We start from the raw sequence: 24,948 nt of genomic DNA on the forward strand, positions 1-24,948 counted from the left end.
AAAAAATAATATAATTGTCACTTTATTTTTGTAATATACTTTTTATAATTATAATTTAAAAAAATAAAAAAAATTAAACTGAAAAAAAATCACATTACTATTTATGTTACATTTTTCTTTATCTATCTCATCTACATAGTCATCATTTAATAGGAAAAGCTAATAGTTAACGTTTTATAGTTGTAACAAATTCGGTCGGTGAATTACAAGAGCTAAAAAATTGTTATAAAAAAATGTAAAAATTTAAAATTCGTTCTAAAATTGTAATAAATTTAAAAATTCATCTTTAAAATTAATTAGTTTTAATTAATTTTACAAAAAAATATGTCCTCCGTGCGTGTGTGTGAAATTACGTCCTTGTCCCCGTGATGTCATCTCCCGCTCTTGCAGAGGATTTGCGGAGAAAGCCAACACTCTCATAAATGCAATCTCAAACTCATTTCTTCTTCGATTCACTGAAAGCTTCGCTCTCTGCGGATATGGAAACCTCCAATTCTGATCAGGTACAGCTCAATTTCTTATCCTCGTTATCAATTTCGTATCTGTTCCTATATCTCCTCCTCGAACTTCTTGATGATCATCATGCAATTTGTCGGTGTTGGAGAAGAAGCACAATCTCGAAACCTTTTCTGCCGTTTGGTTCCAAAATTGTTTTTACTGGATAATGGACTATATATATACCGATTTCGGCTTGGTTTTGCGCCTTTTCTGACCTCACTTTTCGATCACGGCAACAGCCCTCAACTTCCCAGTTGTATTTACTTGTTATGCTGGATCCCGCAGAACTAATATCTTTCCGCAGAACAATTTTCTTCTGTTTTGGTACGAATGTATGTGATGCGTATGATCGAGTGGTTTGTATTACCTGGTGCATCTGCAGTTATGCTTGAAATGCTGCATTCTTCTGTAACGTCATGCAAGCAATGTTTCTGTTTGGTTATTTAAGTAGGTGTTTGGGTCTTTTGTTATCATGTTAGGTGGAAATTCATAAAAAGTTATATACCTTAGAATTCATAGGCACTAGGGAATCATACGGTCCATTTTTTTAGGGGTTAGAATGAAGTTGTCTTTCTCACTCGAGTCATTTTGTAAAGTTTTTAGATGATCTTGTTTTGAGATCTTTTTCTGAAGGTTTTCTTGTTACATAGTTGTCAACTTATTTGATTTGATTTCATATTATCAGCATGCAGTTGCTCCTAGCATATTTATTTGTAAGAGCGCACAATATTGCCATTTCTAGAGTTACTCTAGATGAAAATCTCGAGCACTAAAAAATTTATTTCTGTTTGTGGATAAATTGATAATCAAGTGATGAAGTTAATGCCTAAGATGATTTATAATCTAACTTGTCTTCTCTTGATAATTAAGCTTTCTTCTTCCTAAAACTTCTCATTGTCAATCTTGTAGGTTCCAACCATGGTAATTGGGGAGAAAGGTAAGTAATCTGAAAATCTGATTCTTGTGCTGTATATCTTGTAAAACTCTTTCAAACTAATTTCACACGATGATGAACACACTTTAGTAGCTCAGCTTGATAATATGAAGATTTTGTTATATAGTCAATATAATTGGCGTCTAATAATCATTAATTTTATTTGATTAGGATTTTTTAATTTATCTTGATACATGTTGCTTAATTTTTTGTTTTATATGATTAGGGTTGTTTAGGTTACGTTGTTTTATTTTGTTTATATTAAGATTTTAATAGATTTCATGATAGATTTTAAATGGTCATGGATGGTATGTCAGGTGACTTTAATTTTATAAGAGTTTTAGAAGTTTTTTAAGCCTGCAAATAGGGCTTATTCATGTAAAACAAAAATCATGGTTTTAGATTGAGTAAAAGTTGATTATTTGGAAGATTTTGAGCTCTCTCTCTCCCTTATTCTTCTTTCTTCCTCCCCTTTCTCATCTCTTTTATGTTGAATTTCTATCTCTACAAGTTCTTTCCCCTTGTTTTTGTTGTATCTTCTCTTGGTTTTGTCTCCAGTAACTTTTCTCAATTTCTTCTTTTCAACTTTTGCATCAAATTGGTATAGGAGCCCCAACCCCAATCTGTTGTGATCAAACTTCTGCTGTCGCTGTTTCCAGTGACTGGTGCTGTCGCTGTTCTTAAAGACTCTTGTGTCATTGTTGTTGAAATCTGATTGCAGCAGACAACCTTAACGAAGGAAGAAGATTGTGTGAAAGAAGGGTTCTTTTAACCCTTTTTTTATTTGTACCTATATTTTTTACCCGACCTGATTATCTACCCATCTTTTATTCTTTTCGAGTCCATATGAAAACCCAATGGCTTTCCTTCAAATCTAAATTCCTTCATCCATTTTTTAAGGCAAAACTATAGGTTACGCAGGCTCACTGTCCCAACCTAGCCTTTTAAGTTTTAAACAGCCAACCTAGTTCCAATTGCCTCAACAAATGTTTCAGACTGTAAATCTAGTCCACCTTCATACAACTTACAAAACCCAAAATCAATTTTAGTCATGGTCCATCCTAGTGAGGAGGAGCTAGTTCACTCCAACAACAACAACAACAACAGCAACAACAACTTATCATAGACGGTGGAAGTTACCATTTGACGGAGGTCAAGGATGAAGACGAATTTTAGAAGAAAAAGGAAGAATATCAATAATCCTAATAATTAAGATTGGACATATTCTATTTGTAGTTCTTATTGTCACATACGAATTATTTGATTTCTTGTAAGATCATATTTTCTTGTATAAATAGGGGAGTAATCAATAGGAATACTCATATTTTGGATTAATATTTGAACAAACTAAATGACCTAAGTAGGAATAACTTAGGTAGAATTGGAGACTAACAAATCAACTTGTTTTCTCACTTTGTATTGAGTTTAGAATGGATATATCTACAAGAACTTAGCCATGGTTGCTCCTAAAATACAGGGATAGAGTACAAAATACAAATGCAAACATGTTACAAATGGATAGGGTAGAATCTAAACTTAAGTGGTAGTTTTATCCTATTTTTATGGAACCACTTTATCTTCTCATCTCCTTAGTTTGAAATATTCCTTATCATCTCATCACCTTTCGATTTTTATTCAAACACAACAATGTTTTTTTTCATCTTATCTTTCTCCTACATTTCCCCTCAAGTTAGTGAATAGATGTCTCTCATTCCCAGTTTGCCTCGGATCAATTCAAACCCTTGTCTAGTCATAGGTTTGGTAAGAATATCAACATCTTGAGAATCAGTAGAGATATAGGTGAGGTTAATACCTCCTTCTTCAATTTCTTGTTTAACAAAGTGTCGATCAATCCTTATGTGTATCATCCAATCATGTTGTACCCATAGATGTTAAAGGCGCGCCTAGGCACAAGGCGCTAGTTCGGCGCCTCTATTGGGTCGAGGCGATGTGTTTTCCGGGAGGCGCTCGCCTTGCACGACGAGGCACCGGGGCGTGAGGTGCGCTTAGGTGCGCCTTTAACATCTATGGCCTATTGCATAGATGTTAATTTTTTGCCTTTAATTTTTTGCATTGTTTGGATGATTTTGCCCTGGATATAAAAAAGCCACCAACTCTCTCTTTTTAATCCTCTCTCTTCTATCTCTGCAAACTAGCTACTGTCCACTGCCCCCACCCCATTGTCCACCACCATGTTGTCTAATTTCTTCTTCTTCTTCCTTGTTCTTCTTATTCTTCTAGGATCTGATTTCTTCCCCTTTCTTTTCTTTGTTCCAATGCTGCGACGTCTATTGTCGGTGCTATCATTCACCTTCATTGTGACTTGTTGCCACCACCACCACCACTTCTTCTTTTGATTTGAACCTAGAAGATCTGGCTTTTGGCAATGAAATCCGATCTGAATTTTATCTTCTGTTTCTAATTTTTCTAATGGTTCATCACACAAGTGATTCAACACCCCAGCAAATTGGTGGAGTGTTGAATCATCCCCAATACACCCGGTCTCCGAAGCCATCACTGAAGCTTTATTTTTAAAAAAATTTATATAGACATAATATATTTATGTTTGTATATTATATATAGTATTTTTACAATGTTTGAGACTTTGAGTTTGAATTTGGTGATGTTTCTAGTTTAGAATTTGCATGATGAATGAATCAACTTTGATATTGTTAGTTTAGAATTTGAAGATGATGAATCATGAATGATATGCATGTGTTATTATTGATAATTTGATAGTTGTTTATAATTTTACAAGATTTTGAGTTTTTTTTTTTTCTAAAAAGTGCGCCTCGCTTCGCAAAGGCGCCTCGCGCCTCAAGCTCCAGGACCCTTTGTGCCTTGATGCGCCTATCGCCTTTCAGAACTATGGCTGTATCGGATTATTCACAATGTTTATTGCTAATTTGCTGTCATTGTATTGCCTTGTAGGAGTAGGTATAGGCATATTCAAATCCTTCATTAGTTTTTCAAGCCAAATAATTTCACACACACCTTGAGCAATGGCTCGGTATTCAGCCTCTGCACTACTTCGAGTAACCACATTTTGCTTCTTGCTTCTCCATGTAACAAGGTTTCCCCATACCTTAGTACAAAAACTTGATGTAGACTGGTTATCCTCAATAGATCCAGCCCAATTAGCATCCACAAATCCCATTATTGCTCTATCCTCATTCTTTTTGAATAGCAACCCTCTCCCAGGTGTGCCTATAAGGTATCTGAGAATGTGACAGGTAGCATTGAGCAGTGTTCTAAAAAGCGCTAGGCGCTAATTGGGCGCCAGGCTGGGGCCTAGCGTCTAGATCGCTTAAGCGGGGCCTAGGCGGAGCCTAGAAAACTGCTATTTTTTTTTATTTTTTAAATTTTGTAATGTAATTTGATGTTATTTTTAATTAAATCAAAGTTGAAAAGCATTAATAATGCAACATAAATCAATAATAAAAACATCAATATACTATAAGCAAGCAGTAGATTTTTTACAAATATTATAGAATATATATAATTAATAATAAAAATTAAATGCAAATCTAATAATTATATATAAATAGAAAAGAAAATGAAATAAAATAAAAAATAAAAAACAGAAAACATAAAAAAGAAACTAGAAACGCAGCAGACGCACAACCCACAAAGAGAGAGAGAGAGAGGGAGAGAGAGAGAGGTTACGAGTCGACGGAGATGGAGCTTGCCGCGGCGGAGATGGAGCTCAACGGCGAGGACGGGGGCGACGACGCTGAGGCAACGAGGACGAGGAGGACGCGACAGATAAGAGGCGGGGACGATGAAGCTTGGCGGCGAGGATGGAGCTGGACGTAGCAACGGCGGTGAGCTACTGGAGGGCCGATGAAGTTTGGCGGCGTTGAGGTGAGAAGAGAGTGAAGAGGGAGAGACGCTAACAGGTTCGATTTATGATTTAGCAAAAAAAGCCCTAGGCGTGCTGGCCGACTAGGCGCCCAAGCCGGCCGTTTACTCGGGCCGGCACCTAGGAGGCCCGACTAGGGCAATTTTGGGGCGGCCGCCTAGCGGCTAGGCGGCGCCTAGCCCGATTTTTAGAACACTGGCATTGAGGTGTTTGCTAGTGGGTGAATGCATAAATTGGCTCACTACGTTTGCAGCATATGCAATACCAGGTCGTGTAAGGGATAGCTAGATTAATTTTCCCACTAATCGCTGGTATCTCCCTCTGTCTACCGGACACTTTGCTCCATCTCCTTTATACTTCTAGTTTGGCTCTAGGGGTGTGCTGGTTGGTTTACAGGCAAGTTTGCCTGTTTCTCTCAATAAATCCAATGTGTATTTCCTCTGAGAGATGAAAATACCTTCTTTGTTTCTGGACACTTCCATCCCTAAAAAATATCTCAGCTATCCTAGGCCTTTTACTTCAAAGACTTGTCGTAACTACTCTTTAAGCTTCTCTATTTCTTGAGTGTTATCCCTAGTGATAATAATATCATCCACATAAACAATTAGAATAGTTTTCATGCCATCTGCTACATGTTTGGTGAATAATGTATGATTAGCCTGCCATTTTTTTTTTATCAAATGATAAATATGTATAAATGATCAAAGAACTGTACAAATACACTGGGCATACCTAGGCACAAACAAAAGGCTCAAACTAATGGCCCACAAAAAAATGCCTCATAATGGCCTAAAACATGAGGATACAAAGAGAAAATTACTTTGTATACTTGTGTTTTAACCTTATGATCAGCCTACCCTTGATTGTACAGTAGTTGGCTCTTGGCTCAAAGTAGCATTGAACTACTTGAACCAAGCTCTAAGGGACTGTTTAAGTCCATATAGAGACTTCCTAAGCTTGCAAACCTTTCCTTTCTTGCCTTTTGTCTCAAAATCCGAAGGAATTCTCATGTAGATCTCCTTTTCTTGATCACCATTTAGAAATGCATTCTTAATATCAAGTTGGTGTAATTCCTAGTCTAGACTAGCTGCAAGTAAGAGCAAGACACGTATAGAATTCAATTTAGCAACTAGAGCAAATGTCTCCTCATAATCTAATCCTTGAGTTTGGGTAAATCCTTAGGCTACTAATTTGGCCTTGTACCTATCAAGACTCCCATCTGATTCGTATTTAATAGTAAACACCCACTTCCTGCCAACCACCTTCTTGTCATTAGGTAAGGTTACAATCTCCCATGTACCATTCTTTTCTAATGCGTGCATTTCATCCATCACAACATTCCTCCATTATGAATTCTATAAAGCACTATATATATCCTTAGAAATCTCAATTTCATCAACACGTGTAGTGAAGGCTTTGAACTGTGGAGATAATATGGAATATAATAGGTTTAGATATGGGATACTTGGCACATGATCATACTCCTTTTTGGTATGTCCAAATCATCAAATTCTATAGGTATTGCCCCTTTTCCGTCCTCTTCAGTCACTACCCTTTTTTCTTAGAACTAATCAAGGATAATATAGCTTCAAATAAGCAAGAACAACATCCTCTTTTAAAGAGAGGATTATGAACAAAGAAGGAAAGAAATAAACTAAATATAGACAGCATCCTAATTTACATATTTTACTTACTATATTTACATAATATTTACATAAAATCCTAGAATATTCTAGGATCAAAGTCAAATCTCCCTTAATTTGAGCATATTTCCAGCATTTTTCCATCTTCTTCAGCCATTGGACCTGCCTCCTGAGTGACAACTGACCTTGCTGAGGATCATGAGGTCTTCTAGAGTAAACCAAGGTTGGTTTTTCAGAAACTCGAACCTATTGTTCTCCTCCTTGATCTGTTATTATAAGTTGGAGTAGGAGTAAAGATAGTGATTGCCTCAGGAAGAAAGAAAAAAGAGGTATTGGTAGCCCAGCATTGCTCTGCATTAGGGATCCCCTTTTGTAGAGGTATGGTGGGATAAAAGTACTAATTCTTGAGAAATGAGACATCACAAGAGATAAGAAATTTTCTAATGTTAGGACAATAACACTTGTAGCCTTGTTGTGTCAGAGAGTAGCCAACAAACACACATTTTATAGACTTAGGTTCTAATTTGGAATGGGAAGGAGAATGATCATGCACAAATGTAGTACAACCAAATACTTTTGGTGATAATGAATTAAGCATCCTAGCATGAAAGGGATAAGTATTGAGAAAAATACTCAATGGAGTCTGAAAATGAAGCAAGATCGCTACGGGGCAATCAGCATAGTTCAAAAATTTGAACCTTACCCCGATCCTGGCAATTTGATCAACGTCGAAATCAAACAATCACATACATTATAAAGTAAATCTAACATTTGGATTTTTAAGTCGTTTGCAGATTCAAGCCGTCCAAATGTCCGGCCTCTAACTTGTGATACGCGGCACGCGTCCGTTGGCGAGGAGAGCGGAATGAGAGTGCTAGCTCCTTCTCCTAACAAGGCTTATGAATGGACGGGAAAAGAATCGATTTTCAACTCTTAAAAACCAACAATAATAATAGGTTTAATTTGGGCATCTCATGAAGGACTATTTATATAGAAGCAACCTCCTAGGGTTTCCCAAACCCTAATGGACATGGATTGGGCTAGCCCATTAATCTTAGTCCAACTAGAAATTAAAGTGGCCCAAATCCATTTATAAAATATTTGGTCTAAATCTAATTCAAGCCCAAATATTTAATATTTAATATTTGGCCCAAATCTAATTTAGCCCAAATATAATATTTATTATTTAATATTTGACCAAAATCTAATTTAACCCAAATATTTAATTTAATTTAATATTTGGCCCAAATACTTTATTTAGCCCAAGTATTAAATTAAACCCAAATTATTAAATTAGAAACTTCTTTCTAATTTAATCATTAAATTAAAAACTTCTTTCTAATTTAATCAATTGTTATTTTAGGAAACTCTTTTCTTTATGACGACCCCTCGTCACATCGACGTTATTACATCTGTTTGTTCTTTTCCCGTGAGAACCTACGATGGCACAACTTCTTACCGAAGTGTCCCACTTAACCATACGTCCGCTTTCCTGGTTTAAGCCAGGGACCGTGCCTATTGCGTATGACTCATTAGGCTCCCGAATATGTTGGCAATGTGTCGGTACGAACACATAAGACAAGATTGGCCTTTAGCAAGGCATCATGCCTACCCAATTATTCAGAAGGATTCATAATCCGCAAATAACCTTTCACGAGCATGGTTACCGTGTAATTCGATTATCTCGTCAATGTATCCTATGTGATCTCAAGTTGGCAATATGTTGCTTGATTATGATCACATAAGTCTTTCTTCGGTTATCCGGATATCTTCACTTAATAGAAAGTGAATCAATAACTCCTTATTGATCTTTTTCACCATGGCCATGGATTTAAAGTGAATATCCACCGAAGGCGCCTTAGATACATCATCCTCTATCAAGGGATAGACGAGTCCCATCTTGGTTACGCACCCATCTTCATAAGCCTCACGATATGCCCAACGATCGCCCATGTGCAGCCTTTATCTAGGCCCATCGAAACGATGTCAAAGCATATCGGTCTTCTTATGAGATGACTGTGACAACCTCAGGTCCAAGGATTAGTTACACCCATCTCGTATGAGAATTCCATCAACATATAACTAAAATGGATTCTCATGGCGAGTCATGTCCAGTGACACGTTCTCTAACATTGGTCACCTATGTACTTGTCTAGGCATCCCCATGTCTATGGGTGTGAGACCTCCATTACTATCATATAGCAAAAACATAGCACATACAAGTCTTACCGCAATTGTCAATGTCCATTTTTGACATTGCTACGACTTGGGACATTTAATGATGTCGAGAAACTGTGATGCATCATCTCACATCTTTATAGATTAATCACAGTATACATCATATGGACTTCTATCTAGTTTCATCCGATCATTACATTAATAACGAGAAACTAATAGAACGATTTTTTGTAGAATTAAATAACTCTTTATTCAATATGAAATATGATTACAAATGTCAGTGTACAATTTGCCTAATCTGATTAGGTCTAGAGCACCTACACTAACAGAGTCTTAAAATTGAGAACCCTGGAAGGGAGTTTATTAATAAAATAGGCAGCTGTAAGAATTGCCTCCCCTCAATAAGAAGTTGGGACTGAGCTGGTAAACATCAAGGATCGAGTAATCTCAAGGAGGTGGTGATTTTTTCTTTTAGCCACTCCATTCTATTATGGATTATAAGGGATGAGAACTTTGATGAATAATTCAATGTTCGACTAAATATTTGTTAAACTCATTTAAGAAGTATTCCTTACCATTATCCGATAGAAGGATTTGGTTTGAAGATTGAAAAACATAACAAACCATTTGATAAAATTTTCTGAAGATTGTGCTAGCTTCAGATTTTTCTTTCATTAAGAAAACCCAACAAACCTTTGTATGATCATTTATGAAGGTGATAATCATTATCCGATAGAAGGACATGGTTTGAAGATTGAAAAACATTACAAACCATTTGATGAAATTTTCTGAAGATTGTGCTAGTTTCAGATTTTTCTTTCATTAAGAAAACCCAACAAACCTTTGTTTGATCATTTATGAAGGTGATAAACCAGTGGGTATTGGTTAAGTTAGGAATTCTTGCTGGTCCCCATATGTCACTATGAACCAAATAAAATGGTTTTGAGGGTTGTAAGAATGAATAGGATGAGATACTCTAGTTTGTTTAGCAAGTATACACTGCTCACATTAGAAAGAATCACTTCAAACAAATGGGAATACAAAATTTTCAAATAGCTAAAACTAGGATATCCTAATTGTTTGTGCCATAGATGAATATAAGAATTTGAGACAGTAAAAAAAGAGAATCTGTTATGTAACCTAGATGCAGTGGGGGTACAGGCTACTCCTGAAAGTTGAAACATGGTCAAGACCTTCCTTTCCCTCAGCATTGCCAATCATCTTCTTGGAAGTTAGATCCTGAAAAACACAATGAGATGGAAGGAATGTCACCATACAATTCGTATCCTTTGTTAGCTTACTAATGGACAATAGGCTGCATTTCTAATTAGGCACATGTAATACAGATCTTAGGTGCAGGCTTGCTATATAAACTAATCCTTCCCCTTTAGCAAAGGACACTATTCCATTAGCCATTGAAACGGTTACATCCCTATCACATATCTTATAAGTTGATAATATATGTAACAAACCTATCATATGATTTGAACCTCTTGTATTTATAATCCAAACATTTGTAGAAAGATTTTTTGAGAGTAAACATTGATGTGATGTACTTTGTTTGGCAAGTGACATTGTTAATTTAGGAGACTTTGCTGAATCAGACGTTTTTGTTACTTTCGACTGATTTAATTCTTGCTGTAGGAGTTCCAGTTGATCCATTGTCAAGGTTAGGTTAGTTGTTCTCCCTTCTTTACAATCCACTATATAAGTTGTCTGAGTAATTTTCATTTGATTTTTGGCCTTCCAGTTTGCTGGTTTGCCATGGAGTTTCCATCAAGTGTCTTTTGTATAATATGGCTTATGACAATGATGACACCATTGTTTGTCTCGTTGAGATTCACCACGTAGTGGTGTTGGTTTCAACTTGGAAGTAGTGTAGAGGTTGAGTTTAGAGCAATGGCCCTTGGTTTATGTGAGCTATTGTGGCTGAGGATAGTGTTGGAAGACCTTAAAATTCCTAGCCACGGACCAATGAAGTTATGTTGTGACAACCAGTCGGCCATCAGCATTGCAAATAATCTTGTGTAGCATGATAGGACCAAATATGTTGAGATTGACCATCATTTCATTAAAGAGAAGTTGGAATCTAAGGAGGTATGCATACCTTTTGTTTCTTCAGCAAATCAGATTGTTGATGTATTAACAAAAGGCCTACCTATCAAGAGATTTGAAGAACTTGTAAGCAAGTTAGGAATGATAGATATCCATTCACCAACTTGAGGGGGAGTGTTGAATGATTCATGAGATTGAAGGAGAATTAGAGGAGAATAATTGTGAGCTGACTTTCTTGAATTCAAGACAGATCTTCTCCAAGATTAGAAAAGTGATCCTGATTTAATAAGTTTCCTAATCTGTGATTGTATATTTAGTTTCCTTGTATAGTGTACAACATATTTGTTTTTCCTTTTCTATAACTTTCCTATAGTGTAATCTTCTTCCCTATTAATAGGGAATGTATTTAGTGTCTATACAACATAATAGAACGATTCTTTGGTGGTTCTTCCTGTCCAATCTATACCAATTTCTACAATTTTCTCACTTTGTGTTGAGTTTAGAATGGATATATATACAAGAGCTTAGCCATGGTTGCTCCTAAAATACAGGGATAGAGTACAAAATACAAATTCAAACATGCTACAGATAGATAGGGTAGAATTTAAACTTAAGTGGTAGTTTTATCCTATTTTTATGGAACCACTTTATTTTCTCATCTCTTTAGTTTGAAATATTCCTTATCATCTCATCACCTTTCGATTTCTATTCAAACACAGCAATGTTCTTTTTCATCTTATCTTTCTCCAACAATATTGAATATAAAAAATTTGATTTTCTACTCCTTTCTCTTGGTATCTTTATTCCCCTTCTCCTCTGTCTTCTTCTTTGGTTTTTTGTCATCATTCCATTCGGTTTTCAAGTTGCAATTTCATAACATATGGGGCAATTAGTTAAGCCTGGGTTTGATTTACATTTCAATGTTCATGATCTTATATCAGTAAAGGTGCAATTTGTGAGCTAATACTTGTATTTTCATTTTCATTACAGTCCTGCTTGAGGAAGCAAACAAGCTTGAACTGGAGGCATCACAGCAGAATAGGGTCAAATCTGAATGTATACCTGCATTTGAGGAATTTGAGGATTTACTCCACGACGTCTATGTCATGTCTCGTCCAAATGAAAGTGATTATTACAATCGAAAAGACTTGGTCCGAATCTTTAATGAGATAGCAAAGGAAATCTATGGTAACTTTTGCTTCTTCTTTTTTTTTTTTTTTTACCTATTTTCAATCCAGATATGCATAAACATAGATTCAATAGCCCCAGCTGGTTCCTAGAGGGCCATCTTCAATAAGCCTTAGGCCCTGTAATGCTCTAAATAGCACTTTCTTTCAAATGACCTGTCCACTGGATTATGCTTTAGATAATTCTTGACTGAGATTATAGAAGAAGAATTTATGGTTATCTCCGTTTGAAACAAAAGCAAAAAACAGTGTTGACCCTATTAAGTCTCTAATTATATGGCTCAAAAACAAATCACTCATGAAAAGGTTAAGGTACAGGTACCTGTTCCAGGTGGCTTCTCTAGGGACCTAAGTTATTGTTTTAGCTTTGTAATTTCTTCCTTTGTAAAATCAGCCCATGATTCTTGAGAATCCTTTTCCCCAGTTTGCTGTGTGTCTGCCACATGCACCTGCTCCTGTTTTCTCAGTTTTCTTAATGATCCTTTGTTCTCAGCTTGAGGCTAACCATGGAGCTTCCAACATTTTTCTATGGTATGTCTAGACTTTTTACAATAAGTACGCCGCAAGGAGTCTTTGTTTGACCAAGATCCATCTATTGCCTTTTTAACCTCACTTGATTGTTGTTCTGAACTAGGATGCTTCATAGTCACTCTTGTCGTCATTAGAGCTGAACCATCTGCTGTAGGAGTCTCAAGCATAACTCCCCTCCTTCCTTCCTCAGCACAAACAATAGCTATGGTCTCATTTAGAGATGGCAAGTCTTCTTTTCCAAGTATTTGTACCCTCACTGCAACAAACTCAATGTTCAATCCAGCAAGAAATTCATAAATTCTATCATTCTCAACAAACCTCTTGAGAAGAGCTGCATCCTCACTGCATTTTATCTGAATACAATGATAATGATCCATCTCTTGCCATAATGTTTGCAAAAGATTGGAGTATTCAGTGATTGACCAATTCCTTGCTTTGTAGCCGAGATTTTGGTTTCAATCTCGTAAATCTAGGCAGCGTCCCAAACTTCAGTATATGTCTGTTTAACGACATCCCAAATCTCTTGAGCCATACTTAAAAACATGACTGTGTCACTTATTTCTAGAAACCTAGAGTTCCATAACTAAGACATTACCATAGAATTTTCTTCATCCCAAGCCTCAAATGTAGGATCCCCTTTCCTAGGCCCAGTACCAAGTAAATGACTCAGCTTGCCTCTTCCTCTTCCCTTCAAGAATGTGCAAACAAATTGAGACCATTTCAAATAATTTTTACCATTCAACCTATAGGCTGCTTGAATATTTTGCGGTTCCTCAGTTGGAGTTGCGATCTTGGTATCTCGGCCAAAAGGTGCTGGTGCAGGTGCCTCTGAAGTTGGATTCAGTTGATGTGGACATGGTCTCTTGGTATAGATCACTTGATTGCTTGGGTGATTATGGGGTAGAATATTGTCCTTGCAATGGTACAAATTTGTAGGACTCAAAACACGTAGAAAAAGAATGCTGGATTCCCAAAAAAGAGTTGATACCATGATAGAAGATGGGCAAAGAGGTGGTCCATAGACTCCGGAGCAGAGCCACAGAAGACGCAAATCAGATCATCCCCCTGCAAGATTCCTTTCCTACCCAGGTTGTCCTTTGTGTTAAATTTACCCCAAATGACCAGCCACAAAAAAAACTCCACTTTTGGAGGAGCTAGGTTGCCCCAAACATGAGCTGCCAGGGAATAATTTGAGGGACATTGGAACCAAACATTAGGGAGCAAAGCCTCTCACTGAATGACTGTGATGAAAAGGAACCAACTGCATCAAGAGACCAAAAGACCGTATCCCTCCTCCCCTTCACCAAGTGAACTTGCGAGATAACTCTCAATAGCTCAACCTAGATGGACTTTTCTTTGTCAAGAAGCGGCCTTCTCCAGCTAAGGCTCCAACACCAATTGTTAATCACCCAAAACCCCAAGTCTGCCACTCTCTTCCCTTTATCCAGGGACATCGAATATAGCCGAGGGAATAAACTCGACAGGGAGGTGGAACCCACCCAAGTGTCTTCCCAAAACCGAGCCAAATCGCCCTTACCTAGCTGGATTTTAACCCCTTCCATGGCCACAGACCGAGCCTCATCACTGCTAGAATAGGAGACAACAATGCCCCTCCACCAAGAACTGAAACTACGCTTAACCTCCACATCATTGATTCCAACGAAGATACCATTATGCCTAGCTGCAATGACTTTACACCAAAGCTGATCACCCCTACTAATCATCCTCCAAAGCCATTTAAAGAGCAAGGCTTTGTTTTTGGCCAATAGAGACCCCACCCCTAGCCCACCTAGCTTCTTAGGCAACTCAACCAATTCCCATCTAGCAATAGCCATTTTTGCCACGCCCTCGTTCCCAGACCATAAGAACTTTCTTTGCAGCTTAGCAATCTATTTCGCCACCCCAACAAGAATTCTAAAGAGAGACATGTAGTAAATTGGAAAGTGGTTCAGAACCGATTTTATCAGAGATAACCGACCAGCCATAGAGAGAATCCCAGCCTTCCATGAAGCCAATCGACTCTTAATCCTGTCCACAACTGCCTTCCAAGCCACAACCCTCTTTGGATTAATTCCCAGCTGGAAACCCAGGTATGAAATTGGGAAAGGGGTAGGTTTACACCTCAATAGAGTAGCAGCCTCCATTAACCAATCTTGGCTAACATTAACTGCTGACAGGCTGGACTTTTTCAAGCTAATACGCAAGCCAGACACGAGCTCAAAGCATCTAAGAATCCGCTTGAGGGCACGCATACTTCCTAGATCAGCTGGGCAGAAAATCAATGTGTCGTCTGCAAACTGGAGAAGAGGGATTTGCATAGGAGGAGACCCCACCGGGATACACGAAAACACATCTAGATCCACGGCCTGCGAGAACAACCTGATAAGCCCTTGAGGGGGAGTGTTGACATGAGAAGATCAAGGAGAAAAGAAAAGCAGTCTTATACGTGTTTGTGTCTAAGATGCTATGCCCAATCAAAAAAGGTCATCTTGAAATTGGATGGAAGAACTTCAAGATCTTATTCACAAACAGCCCTAGTTATAGGGTTGAATATTTACAGCTTAGGAAAGATTACAGCAAAGAAGTTTACAATAAAACACATTAGGAAAGTATCCTAATTTGAAATTAGGAAACTGTCCAAAAGAACAAGATTTAGATTAAATATTGGGCATTGAATGGTGACCTTTTTTTATTTTTTGATTTTTTATTTTGTAGTAAACTTGACTTAATTTAACTTAATGGATAGAGGTTAGGGATAATTTTAACTTAATTTTGATTTAATTAACGCCATTTGTAATGGAGGAGGTGTCCTGGCAATTTAGGAAAAGTACAGGGGACCTGTTAGGTGAAAAACAAACCATAGGAGATGTCTACGCGAAAGGCCCAAACTTCAACTGGAAGCAGTTTACCCATAAAACTAAATACAAGTCTAAGAAGCTTTATCCCAATCGGATTCTACTGACTTTTTGATTTGTTGCAATGAAGATGGTTAAAATACTCCCTAGGGTTCATTATTGTATTGACATAAGTTTTAATTAGGTTTCGCATAATTCGGTGCTGAAGTTAAGCAACTTGTACCTTCAAAAATTCAGGTTCTGAGGTGACTTAGAAAGTTGAATGCAACTTATCCACTTTGAACATATTATCAATTTGTGGTTTATTCTAACAAGGTTGTCTTGTGTGCATCAGTATTTGGATTAAGTGGGAAGTTCTAAACTTCTCAAAAAATCAGAAAGAAGTTTCTTTAAATTAAGCATACCTTACAATTTTTCTGTAAGGTTTTTTGGATGCAGCTTTAAAATTTACTTGGAAGGAGCTTCTTATGGAATGATTTTTTATTTGTCTTTGGAAATGTGATATCTATATGATTTATTCAAATAAGTTGGCTATCTGAGGTTTAGAATTTTATTGCTTAAAAATGCTGCCTAAGAAGAGGTAGTTAGAAATATCTGTCTCAGTTGGCCGTTGTTCGAGAATAGTTGCATTCTCCATTCTTCTTCTCTTCCCTCATCTTTTCCTCTCCTGGAAGATTATCTTCTTTGTGCTTGTTTCTTCAATTTCGAATCTCCTCTTTTTCTGCTACTTCCTTCTAATCTCCTTTTACTGCTTTGTTTCTCCTCCTCATTGTCTACTTCTTCCCTCTGCATTCCGGCTGGTTTGCAGGTTCTGTCTTTTCTGGAACTCATCTGCTTATTCTCAAACAGCCTCTACTAATTTTTTTCTTATCCATGTGTTCCATGTAGGTGGAACTTTCTTGCTGAAGGCCGTTTTTGGTGGAAGAATAGCTAATGATCGTATATGATGATGATAAGGGATGTTACTGATGCCTATTTCATCAGTTATTCCTAGGCTGTTAGGGAGAAGGGTTTGGTTGTTAAGAACTAATAAATATCTTCAATTGATTAGTTTTTGTTAATTATATTTTTAATGGTGCATTAGAAGATAAAATGATTGTAGTTTGACTTATTCACACTATTTATTTGACTAATGTTGATTTTTTTTTTTGGGGGGGGGGGGGGGGGGGGGGTGAATTTGTTTCAAAATTTAAAATAGAGGTTAATCCTTTCAGAATTTGGAGGATGCTGTCTCAATAGGGTACCTCTCCTGATATACAGAAAATCTGCCATATGTCACTACTTAATGCTACATTTATTAATTGCTGTTCTCTATATAATTGAAATTTGGCTTGATGAAACACCCAGAGGGGGCTCATGTTTGGCTTCTTGCAATGAGTTGAAACATTGTATATTACAACATTTTTTAGTAGAATTTTGGTGGCTTTGGTAGTATTACTATTTAAACTAGTGTACTAACTGGTTTCTGGTTTATGCTGGTGCTTCCATTTCACAAATTTGATGTGTTGTTTCCTCTCTTGATATTGGCAACTTAAAAAATGATGATGCACCATCTATGTTTGTGTTTGTATTTATAACTGTAGTGTCTAGTCTCTGCTGCTGTGGTCATGTCTTTTATTTTTTGAACTTGCTGTTGCTCATCTTACTGTGGTATTCACATTATCCATGTGTGCCCTATTTAATCATGGTTATTTACTTTGTATTTCAGGAAAATCTGATGAGATTCCTGTTGTGGAGGAATTTGGCTCTTTCTTGATGGATATTTTCAGCTCTAAAAGTGATCTAGATTTGTCTGTTAACTTCGGTAATAATACAGCTGATTTCCCGAGGGAGAAGAAGATTCAACATCTTCGAAAGTTCTCAAAAAAGTTTCATCAACTTAAGAGTAATAAGAATAATACCTTTATTACTGTTATTGCTAATTTCATATTCCAAAGATATAAAGTCATCCATTTTATATCCTGATGATCAATGCTACTTAATGTTCATTTCTTATAGTGTGCAGTACTATCACAGAAACTTAATCTTGAATGTCTATCATCTCTCTCTCCCTCTATACATATATATTCTTATAGTTATTCATGAATGTTAGCTTCTAAGTAAATTGGTGATATATGTATAGCATTTAACAGTTTGACAAAATCGAGCCTCATCTTGACTATTTGGATTGGGTTTTGAGCTCTGTTTGCCCAGTTTTTATGTGAATGATTTTTTTTTTAATCTTGTACATTTTTTTTATCCCCTACCTATTGGGATTAAGGCTTATGATTGTTGTTATTTTTGTGCATTTTTTTCTTAATCCTCTGTCTCATCTCTAGATCGTGGTGGTTTGACAAATTATCTAGCTGCAAGTCACTAATGAGGTGAGTTGACAGAAAATTTAAAGCATCAAAATAGTAAGCAATACCAAATTATAATAAGTTGTGATAATGGAGTTTGTATTCTTTGTGAATAACAAATTTTTTCCCATGATATTGAACCTTGCAGCATCTTTAAATTGACAATTATGCAAGCCTGACTTATTATAGGCCAATGGAAAAACCAAGTATATTGCAAAAAATCATATTACTATTGACATTCCACAGATGACAGCATACTGGACCACCAACTAGGGTTGCCTTAGCTTTTTTTTTTATATGAAAATAGAACATATGGAGAATTAACAGCTCGATATTATATACCTAAGCACATCAATAACCTCTTACACTTCCCTACCTTTGTAGCACGTCATGTGTGTCACACCCCCTCTATAGGTAGTAGGACCAGCCATGAGCCTCAAGCCAAGACTTAAAAATCATGAAGCCTAAAATCTATTGATCTTATTGCGACTAAAAGAACAACCAAAGTCTAGAAAAAAATTAAATCTAGAACAATAATCACTAATATCGTCAATGTTTACGTAGCTGAAATAAACAGAAAATAAAATATCCATAAAATAAGTCCATTGATGTTCCCAATTTGAGTCCAATTCTAGTCTTGGCTGCTCTTGATCACTTGAAAACTGTTAGGTGTAGTGGGCGTATAGCCCAGTGAGGATTACTATGCATAGTAGATCATATCGTAAATAATGGATTTCCTATGCATACTGAAGAAACTAGGTAGAAGAATTAAGGGAAAACCACACTGAATAATTTCATTGATCTGAAAAATATATATACACAAAAGTCCTGAAAAACCTGCTAAAAATCCTCCTAACTTTTCTCCTAACTATTCTCCTATTTTATAGGAATAGATTACAACACTTTGCTATCTACTTTACAAATTTAGGTCAACAATAATTAGGATAACTCATGGCTAAACTATCTTTATCTTGCTGTTTGAACTTCCGGATTACATGAAACTGTAATCTCGAGTCTCTTATGAATCCTTAGCTTTCTCCAACACTCTCACTCAAGCTGAGGAATAGATGTCTGTTAGAGTATCTCACAGCCCCACACTAATTCTCTCAACTCAACCAGCTCGCTTTATATATAACTCAAGAACACACTGATAACAGAAAACAAAGCAAACACCACAAAATGAGAAACACACACACACGAAAAACAATAAGATTTATCCTGGTTCGGTCTTGAAATCCAAGACCTACATCCAGACTGCTAGGCACCACTGAAATCCACTATCTTGAATCACCCAAGGGATGATTACAATGAGAACTTAATCCCTCCCACCCATATACACTGAAAGCTATAGGGAAACCAGGGAATACAAGCTAAGAACCAGCCACTCCCAACCTCTCGCACTCAATCCCCAAATCAAGACAGTAAACCCGGAAGTAATACTTCACAAATTCTGGCGCACTAAGACTCCTCTGCCTACATTCCTATCCACGACCCCTATTTATAGGATATAGGGGAGCGGAGCACAAGAATTAAAGATAAAACAACTAACTAACAGCCGCCTAACTGAATTACTAAATTAATAGACGGCTGCCTCCTTCTAGAAACAAACCTTCTAGAAGAACAATTAAATCTAACGCTAAAACAGGAAATAAAATATGCAGCAATACAAAGTACATAATTTCCATTTAATCTAATCTAATACAAATGTTACAACAATGTCAATCATTCCCAGCTTGCCTCTAAGTGGTTCAAAACCTTATTGTTGCATGGCTTTAGTTAGGATGTCCGCTTCCTGATCTATAGTAGGAACATAAGTGAGTCTTATGTCTCTTTCTTCCATCTCTTGCTTGACGAAATGCCTATCAATTTTGACATGCTTCATTCGGTCATGCTGAACTGGATTGTTTACAATGCTGATAACTAATTTGCTATCACTATAGAGTAATTTAGGAGATGATATAGGCATAGAAAGATATTTCATCAATCTTTCTATCCATACTATCTCACAAATCCCTTTAGCAATGGCTTGATGCTCTACTTCCGCACTGTTACGAGCAACAACTTGTTGTTTCTTGCTCCTCTAAGTCACTAAGTTTCCCCCCAGCTTGGTATAATATCCTGATGTGGACCTACTATCTTCAATGGAACATGCCCAATCCGAATCAGCATAGCCAATAATTCCTTTATTCGAATTTTTCTTGAACAACAACCCTTTTCCAGGTGTTCATTTGAGATACCTGAGAATGTGGTAAGCTGCTTCAAGAGGTCTTTTAGTTGGTAGATGCATGAATTGGCTGATAAAACTCACAACATAGGTAATATCTGGCCTTGTGTTAGATAAATAGATAAGCTTTCCTACTAAGCGTTGATATCTTCCTTTGTCAACTTGATATTCTTCTTTCTCTTCCTTATTCTTCCAATTAGGCTTTAGGGGAGTACTTGCTGGTTTACACCTTAGTTTGCCTATTTCTCGTAGCAAATCTAGGATGTATTTCCTTTGAGATATGAATATTCTATCCTTGCTTCTTGCCACTTCCAATCCAAGGAAGCATCTTAATTCCCCCAACTCTTTTACCTCGAATGCTTGTCTCAGTTGATGCTTTAATTTCTTAATCTCTTGGCTATTGTCTCATGTGATGATGATGTCATCCACATAAACTATCAAGATTGTTGTTATCAGCCTGTCCTTGGTTGTATCCAAGCTTGTGTAGGGTGTCACTAAACCTTTTAAACCAAGCTCTAGGAGATTGTTTAAGACCGTATAGTGATTTCTTTAGCTTGCATACCTTTCCTCTTGTGTCATTTCCCTCAAAACCTGGTGGTATTTTCATATAGATCTCCTCTTCTAGCTTTCCATTCAAGAAAGTATTTTTGACGTCCAATTGATGTAGTCTCCAGTCTAGATTTACTGCCAATGACAATAGACCCTGGATGGAATTTAGTTTAGCCACTAGAGCAAATGTTTCCTCGTAGTCCAAGCCTTGAGTTTGAGTGAATCCTTGAGCTACAAGCCTTGCCTTGTACCTGTCAATACCCCCATCAGATTTGTACTTTATAGTGAACACCCACTTGCTGCCTACTGCTTTCTTTCCCTCTGGTAACTCCATAACTTCTCATGTATTATTCTTTTCCAAGGCTTTCATCTCTTCCATGACTGCTGCCTTCCATTTTTCATCTTGTAGTGCTTGATAAATATCTCTAGGAATAGCCACACTATCAAAACTGATAGTAAATGATCTGTATTGGGGAGATAATCTTGAGTATCCAAGATAATTTGAAATAGGATATTTTGTACAAGATCCTACCCCTTTCCTTAGAGCAATTGGAATACCTAAATCATCTTCAAATCTATTATGTACTTTAATATCTCTTGCAGCCACACTTTCTATACTTATCTTCAGATTAGATGATTTAGTTGGATGAGGATCACGAGGCCTTCTCGAATAAACCATTAGTGGTGGTTTATTTTGGACTTGATCATCTTCTTGAATTTTGGTGTTCTTTTTCTCTCCCCCTTGATAGTTTAGGGGTGGAGGAATAGAATCTAAACTGAATTCATGACTGATCTAAGGGTTTTCAGAAATAAGGACAGGGTTTGGTAATGAATCAATGAGAGGAGTAGGAGAGGAATGAGCAGGTATAGGCATGATTGTACTCCAAATATCTTTAGTTTTGGAGGTACTTTCCTGCAGAGGAATGTTCTGAAAAAATAGTTGATGCTTGATGAAAGAGACATCACAAGAAATAATGAACTTTTGGTTAGTAGGGTTATAACATTTATATTCTTGCTGAGTAGGAGAGTAACCAACAAATATGCACTTGAGTGCTTTAGGGTCCAATTTAGATTGAGTGAGTTGGTTTTTGTGTACAAAAATAGTACATCCAAAGACCTCAGGAGAAAGAGAATTTAGGACCCTAGTATGGTGGGGAAAGGATTCAAGAAACACATTCAAGGGAGTTTTAAACACCATAATTTTTAAAGGAAGTCTATTGATGAGATAGGCTGCTGTAAGGATGTGATGCCAAAGATTAGTTGATGGTGGTTTTCTATGGTGCCAGAAAGTTGAAAAATTGAAAAGCAAGGAACAATTGATGGGAAGAGAAACACCTACCACAATTCATTGCTAATAGGGATCCCTGTAAGCTTTTCTGATCTTCCTCATGAGCCTTCTTCCTTGGCTTCACTCGATCCTTGCTATGGACCTCCTATCTCTCAGATTCTCATGACTCAATGCCACTTAGAGTACTCAATGATTTGTGATGATTTACTCCTCTACACTTGAGTTTTTTTTTTATAGGTGTTTGATGTTTATCCAATCCTCTTTGGATTTGGATTCCATCATCTTTTTGTTTCCAAATCTCTGATTTACCCTAATCAAAATCCTATTCAGGTAATTCATATACTCTTTTGATTTATCCCTCTAATCCGTTTATCCTCATTTATCTGACAGTTAATCAAATTCTATCTCCATCTAAATTTAGGATTCATTGTTGGCTTAATCCAAGGGCGTAGTGACCATGTTCATTTATTATCTTTTTTTTCCCCAGATCTTACAATATGTTTCAAGTGTGTTAAAAAAATCCCACTCTAGCGCCCTAAAAAGTTCAATAAACTAACTACAAGTTGATCAATCTCATGAATCATCCTAAGAAGTTAAAATTGTACTCTGTTTGTATTCTTGAGAGTTGCATACTTGCACATCCATGCGGTCACTAATACAATTGCATGACCTTGGTAGTTCCTTCACCTAAATATATAGTTTTTCCTTTAATTCAACTTTTGTATTTTCTGTTAAAAGACTGCTTGCTATAGGCTATACACAATGCATAAATGGAAAAAAAAAAAAATAGATGTTCAAGTTCAAATGTTGATGATCATGAAGAGTAAATCCAACAAATTGGATTATCTATAAGGAAAATTGCACCAAAAAAAAAGAAAAAAAAGAAAAGAAAGAAAGCCCGACTTTTACCTTTGTTTCAATTTTGGATCGAACTTCTAGATTTTTCAACAATAGTATTCAACTTTAATTTTGTTTCAATTTTGGACCAAACTTTTAAGTTTTTTAAATAGTAGTACTCAGCTTTAATATGTTTCAATTTTTGACTGACATTAATCTTCCATTAGAAAAAATATTAAATGCTGACGTGGCCTATTTAGGTGGCTGACATGACTGCCACATCAACAAGTTTTGCTACTTCGCCTTATATTTATATAAAAATAAAATATAACTATAAGTTTATTACTATTATAGGTGGGTAACTTGCTGGCCACTGTTGGCAATCAACCCCCCATCACCATTAGGGGTTTCAGAAACCCCACTGATATTGATGAAGATAAACTGAATCTGGGTTCATCTTCATCATGTTTGCATTCATCCTTATCGAATTTGTGTTATCTTCATCGTGTTCATGTTCATCTTCATTGAATCTAGGTTATCTTCATGGCATTTGCTCTCATCTTCATTGAATTTGGGGCTAGCTTCATCGTGTCCACCATCACTCACTCTCTCTCTCTATGTGTTGCCCTCAACCCCTTCTGTCGCTCTCATATGAAACCCCCAGTTATTGTTATATATTTATTATTAATTTATAGTTATTTTGACTTTTTATAAATTTAAGCTGACATGCAAAAACTGTTGAGGTGGCAGGCACATTAGCATTTAACGGTTGTTACTAAAGGAAAATTAATGTTGGTCCAAAATTGAAACAAATTAAAGTTAGATTCTACTATTGATAAAATTAAAAGTTCGGTCCAAAATTGGAACAAATTAAAGTTGGACAGTACTATTGAAAAAATTAGAAATTTGGTCCAAACTTGAAACAAAGGTAAAAGTGGGTTTTTTCTTGTGCAATTTGCCCTTATTTGTATTGGGAATTGAAATATAAAAACATTACTTGAGCAGGACATTCATTGGTGATTTATACCACGTGTCTGAAGGATTTTGAAGCATGTTGTGATATTTTAAGGAGCTACTGGATGTTACTGAAGTACGCATGTTGATGCTGCAGGAAAGGGGCATGTTTCCAGTGTTCAACCAATCTTCAATGCTAAGGTGCCTATTTTGAAACTTGTTGATCGTGGAACTGGAATTGAATGTGACATATCGGTTGAGAACAGGGATGGAATAGTGAAATCCCAGATCATACGCATGATTTCTTCAATTGATGAAAGATTCCAGATGCTAAGTTTTCTGGTAATTAGATATCTTGATACTGTTATTTACTCTTAGATCATGTGCTGCACTATACTTAACTCCAACCTACATATAATTATACACATATGGCAATAACTGATTTATAATATTGTACTTTTACTTCCTCAGTTTGCATATTGATTTGGTGGTTTGAGTGGCCATTTGTCTCTGGTGGCATCGTATCTGGCTTGTGCAATGAATCACCATGTTTCATGTCATCCTTCATCAGGTTCTCGTTAGTTCTGTGGAAAAGTTTTGTTGTTTGTTGCTTAACCTTCTCAAGCTGTCTAAGACAACTACTTGGAAATTCATAAGACATCTTCTTGTGATAATGGACCTGATTCCAATTGTGTTTTAGGCTTTTAGCAAGGCTGATTCTTGTTTTCCCGTTCAAAACTATGGGGATAATGCTATATACCATAAAGAGTGGAGATCAAAAGTTCTAATTATTTTAGAACCTTATAATTTTAGTTCTAATTCCTATTTACAGTTGACCCCAAGTTTGGTTATCAATGAAAGGGGAAGTCTCCCCTTTACCTTGATCCAAAACCTATTTCTTTCCCTTAGGGGCCTAAAACTCTCAACTAGGGCCACTAACCCCTATTCACTCAACTAGTGAATACACAAGACTAAATCCTTATCACTCAGCCTCACTTTTCTCAAGAATGATAA

General features: G+C 36.5%; 1 protein-coding gene across 3 annotated transcripts in view; it reads left to right on the forward strand.

Annotated features, from left to right (window-relative positions):
• Positions 1-411: 411 nt before the first annotated feature.
• Positions 412-24,948, forward strand: part of LOC127803904 (protein HESO1-like) — a 105,971-nt gene continuing 81,434 nt past the window's right edge. For all 3 annotated transcript variants that reach the window (XM_052340520.1, XM_052340522.1, XM_052340521.1), the window contains exons 1-5: positions 412-503; positions 1,408-1,435; positions 12,161-12,358; positions 17,452-17,628; positions 24,092-24,276. In XM_052340520.1, the coding sequence (XP_052196480.1) occupies positions 423-503; positions 1,408-1,435; positions 12,161-12,358; positions 17,452-17,628; positions 24,092-24,276 (669 nt within the window). In that variant the 5' untranslated portion in view covers positions 412-422. The remainder of the gene's footprint in view (positions 504-1,407; positions 1,436-12,160; positions 12,359-17,451; positions 17,629-24,091; positions 24,277-24,948) is intronic.

The sequence above is a fragment of the Diospyros lotus genome, chromosome 6 (assembly GCF_014633365.1).
Source record: "Diospyros lotus cultivar Yz01 chromosome 6, ASM1463336v1, whole genome shotgun sequence".
NCBI lineage: Eukaryota > Viridiplantae > Streptophyta > Magnoliopsida > Ericales > Ebenaceae > Diospyros > Diospyros lotus.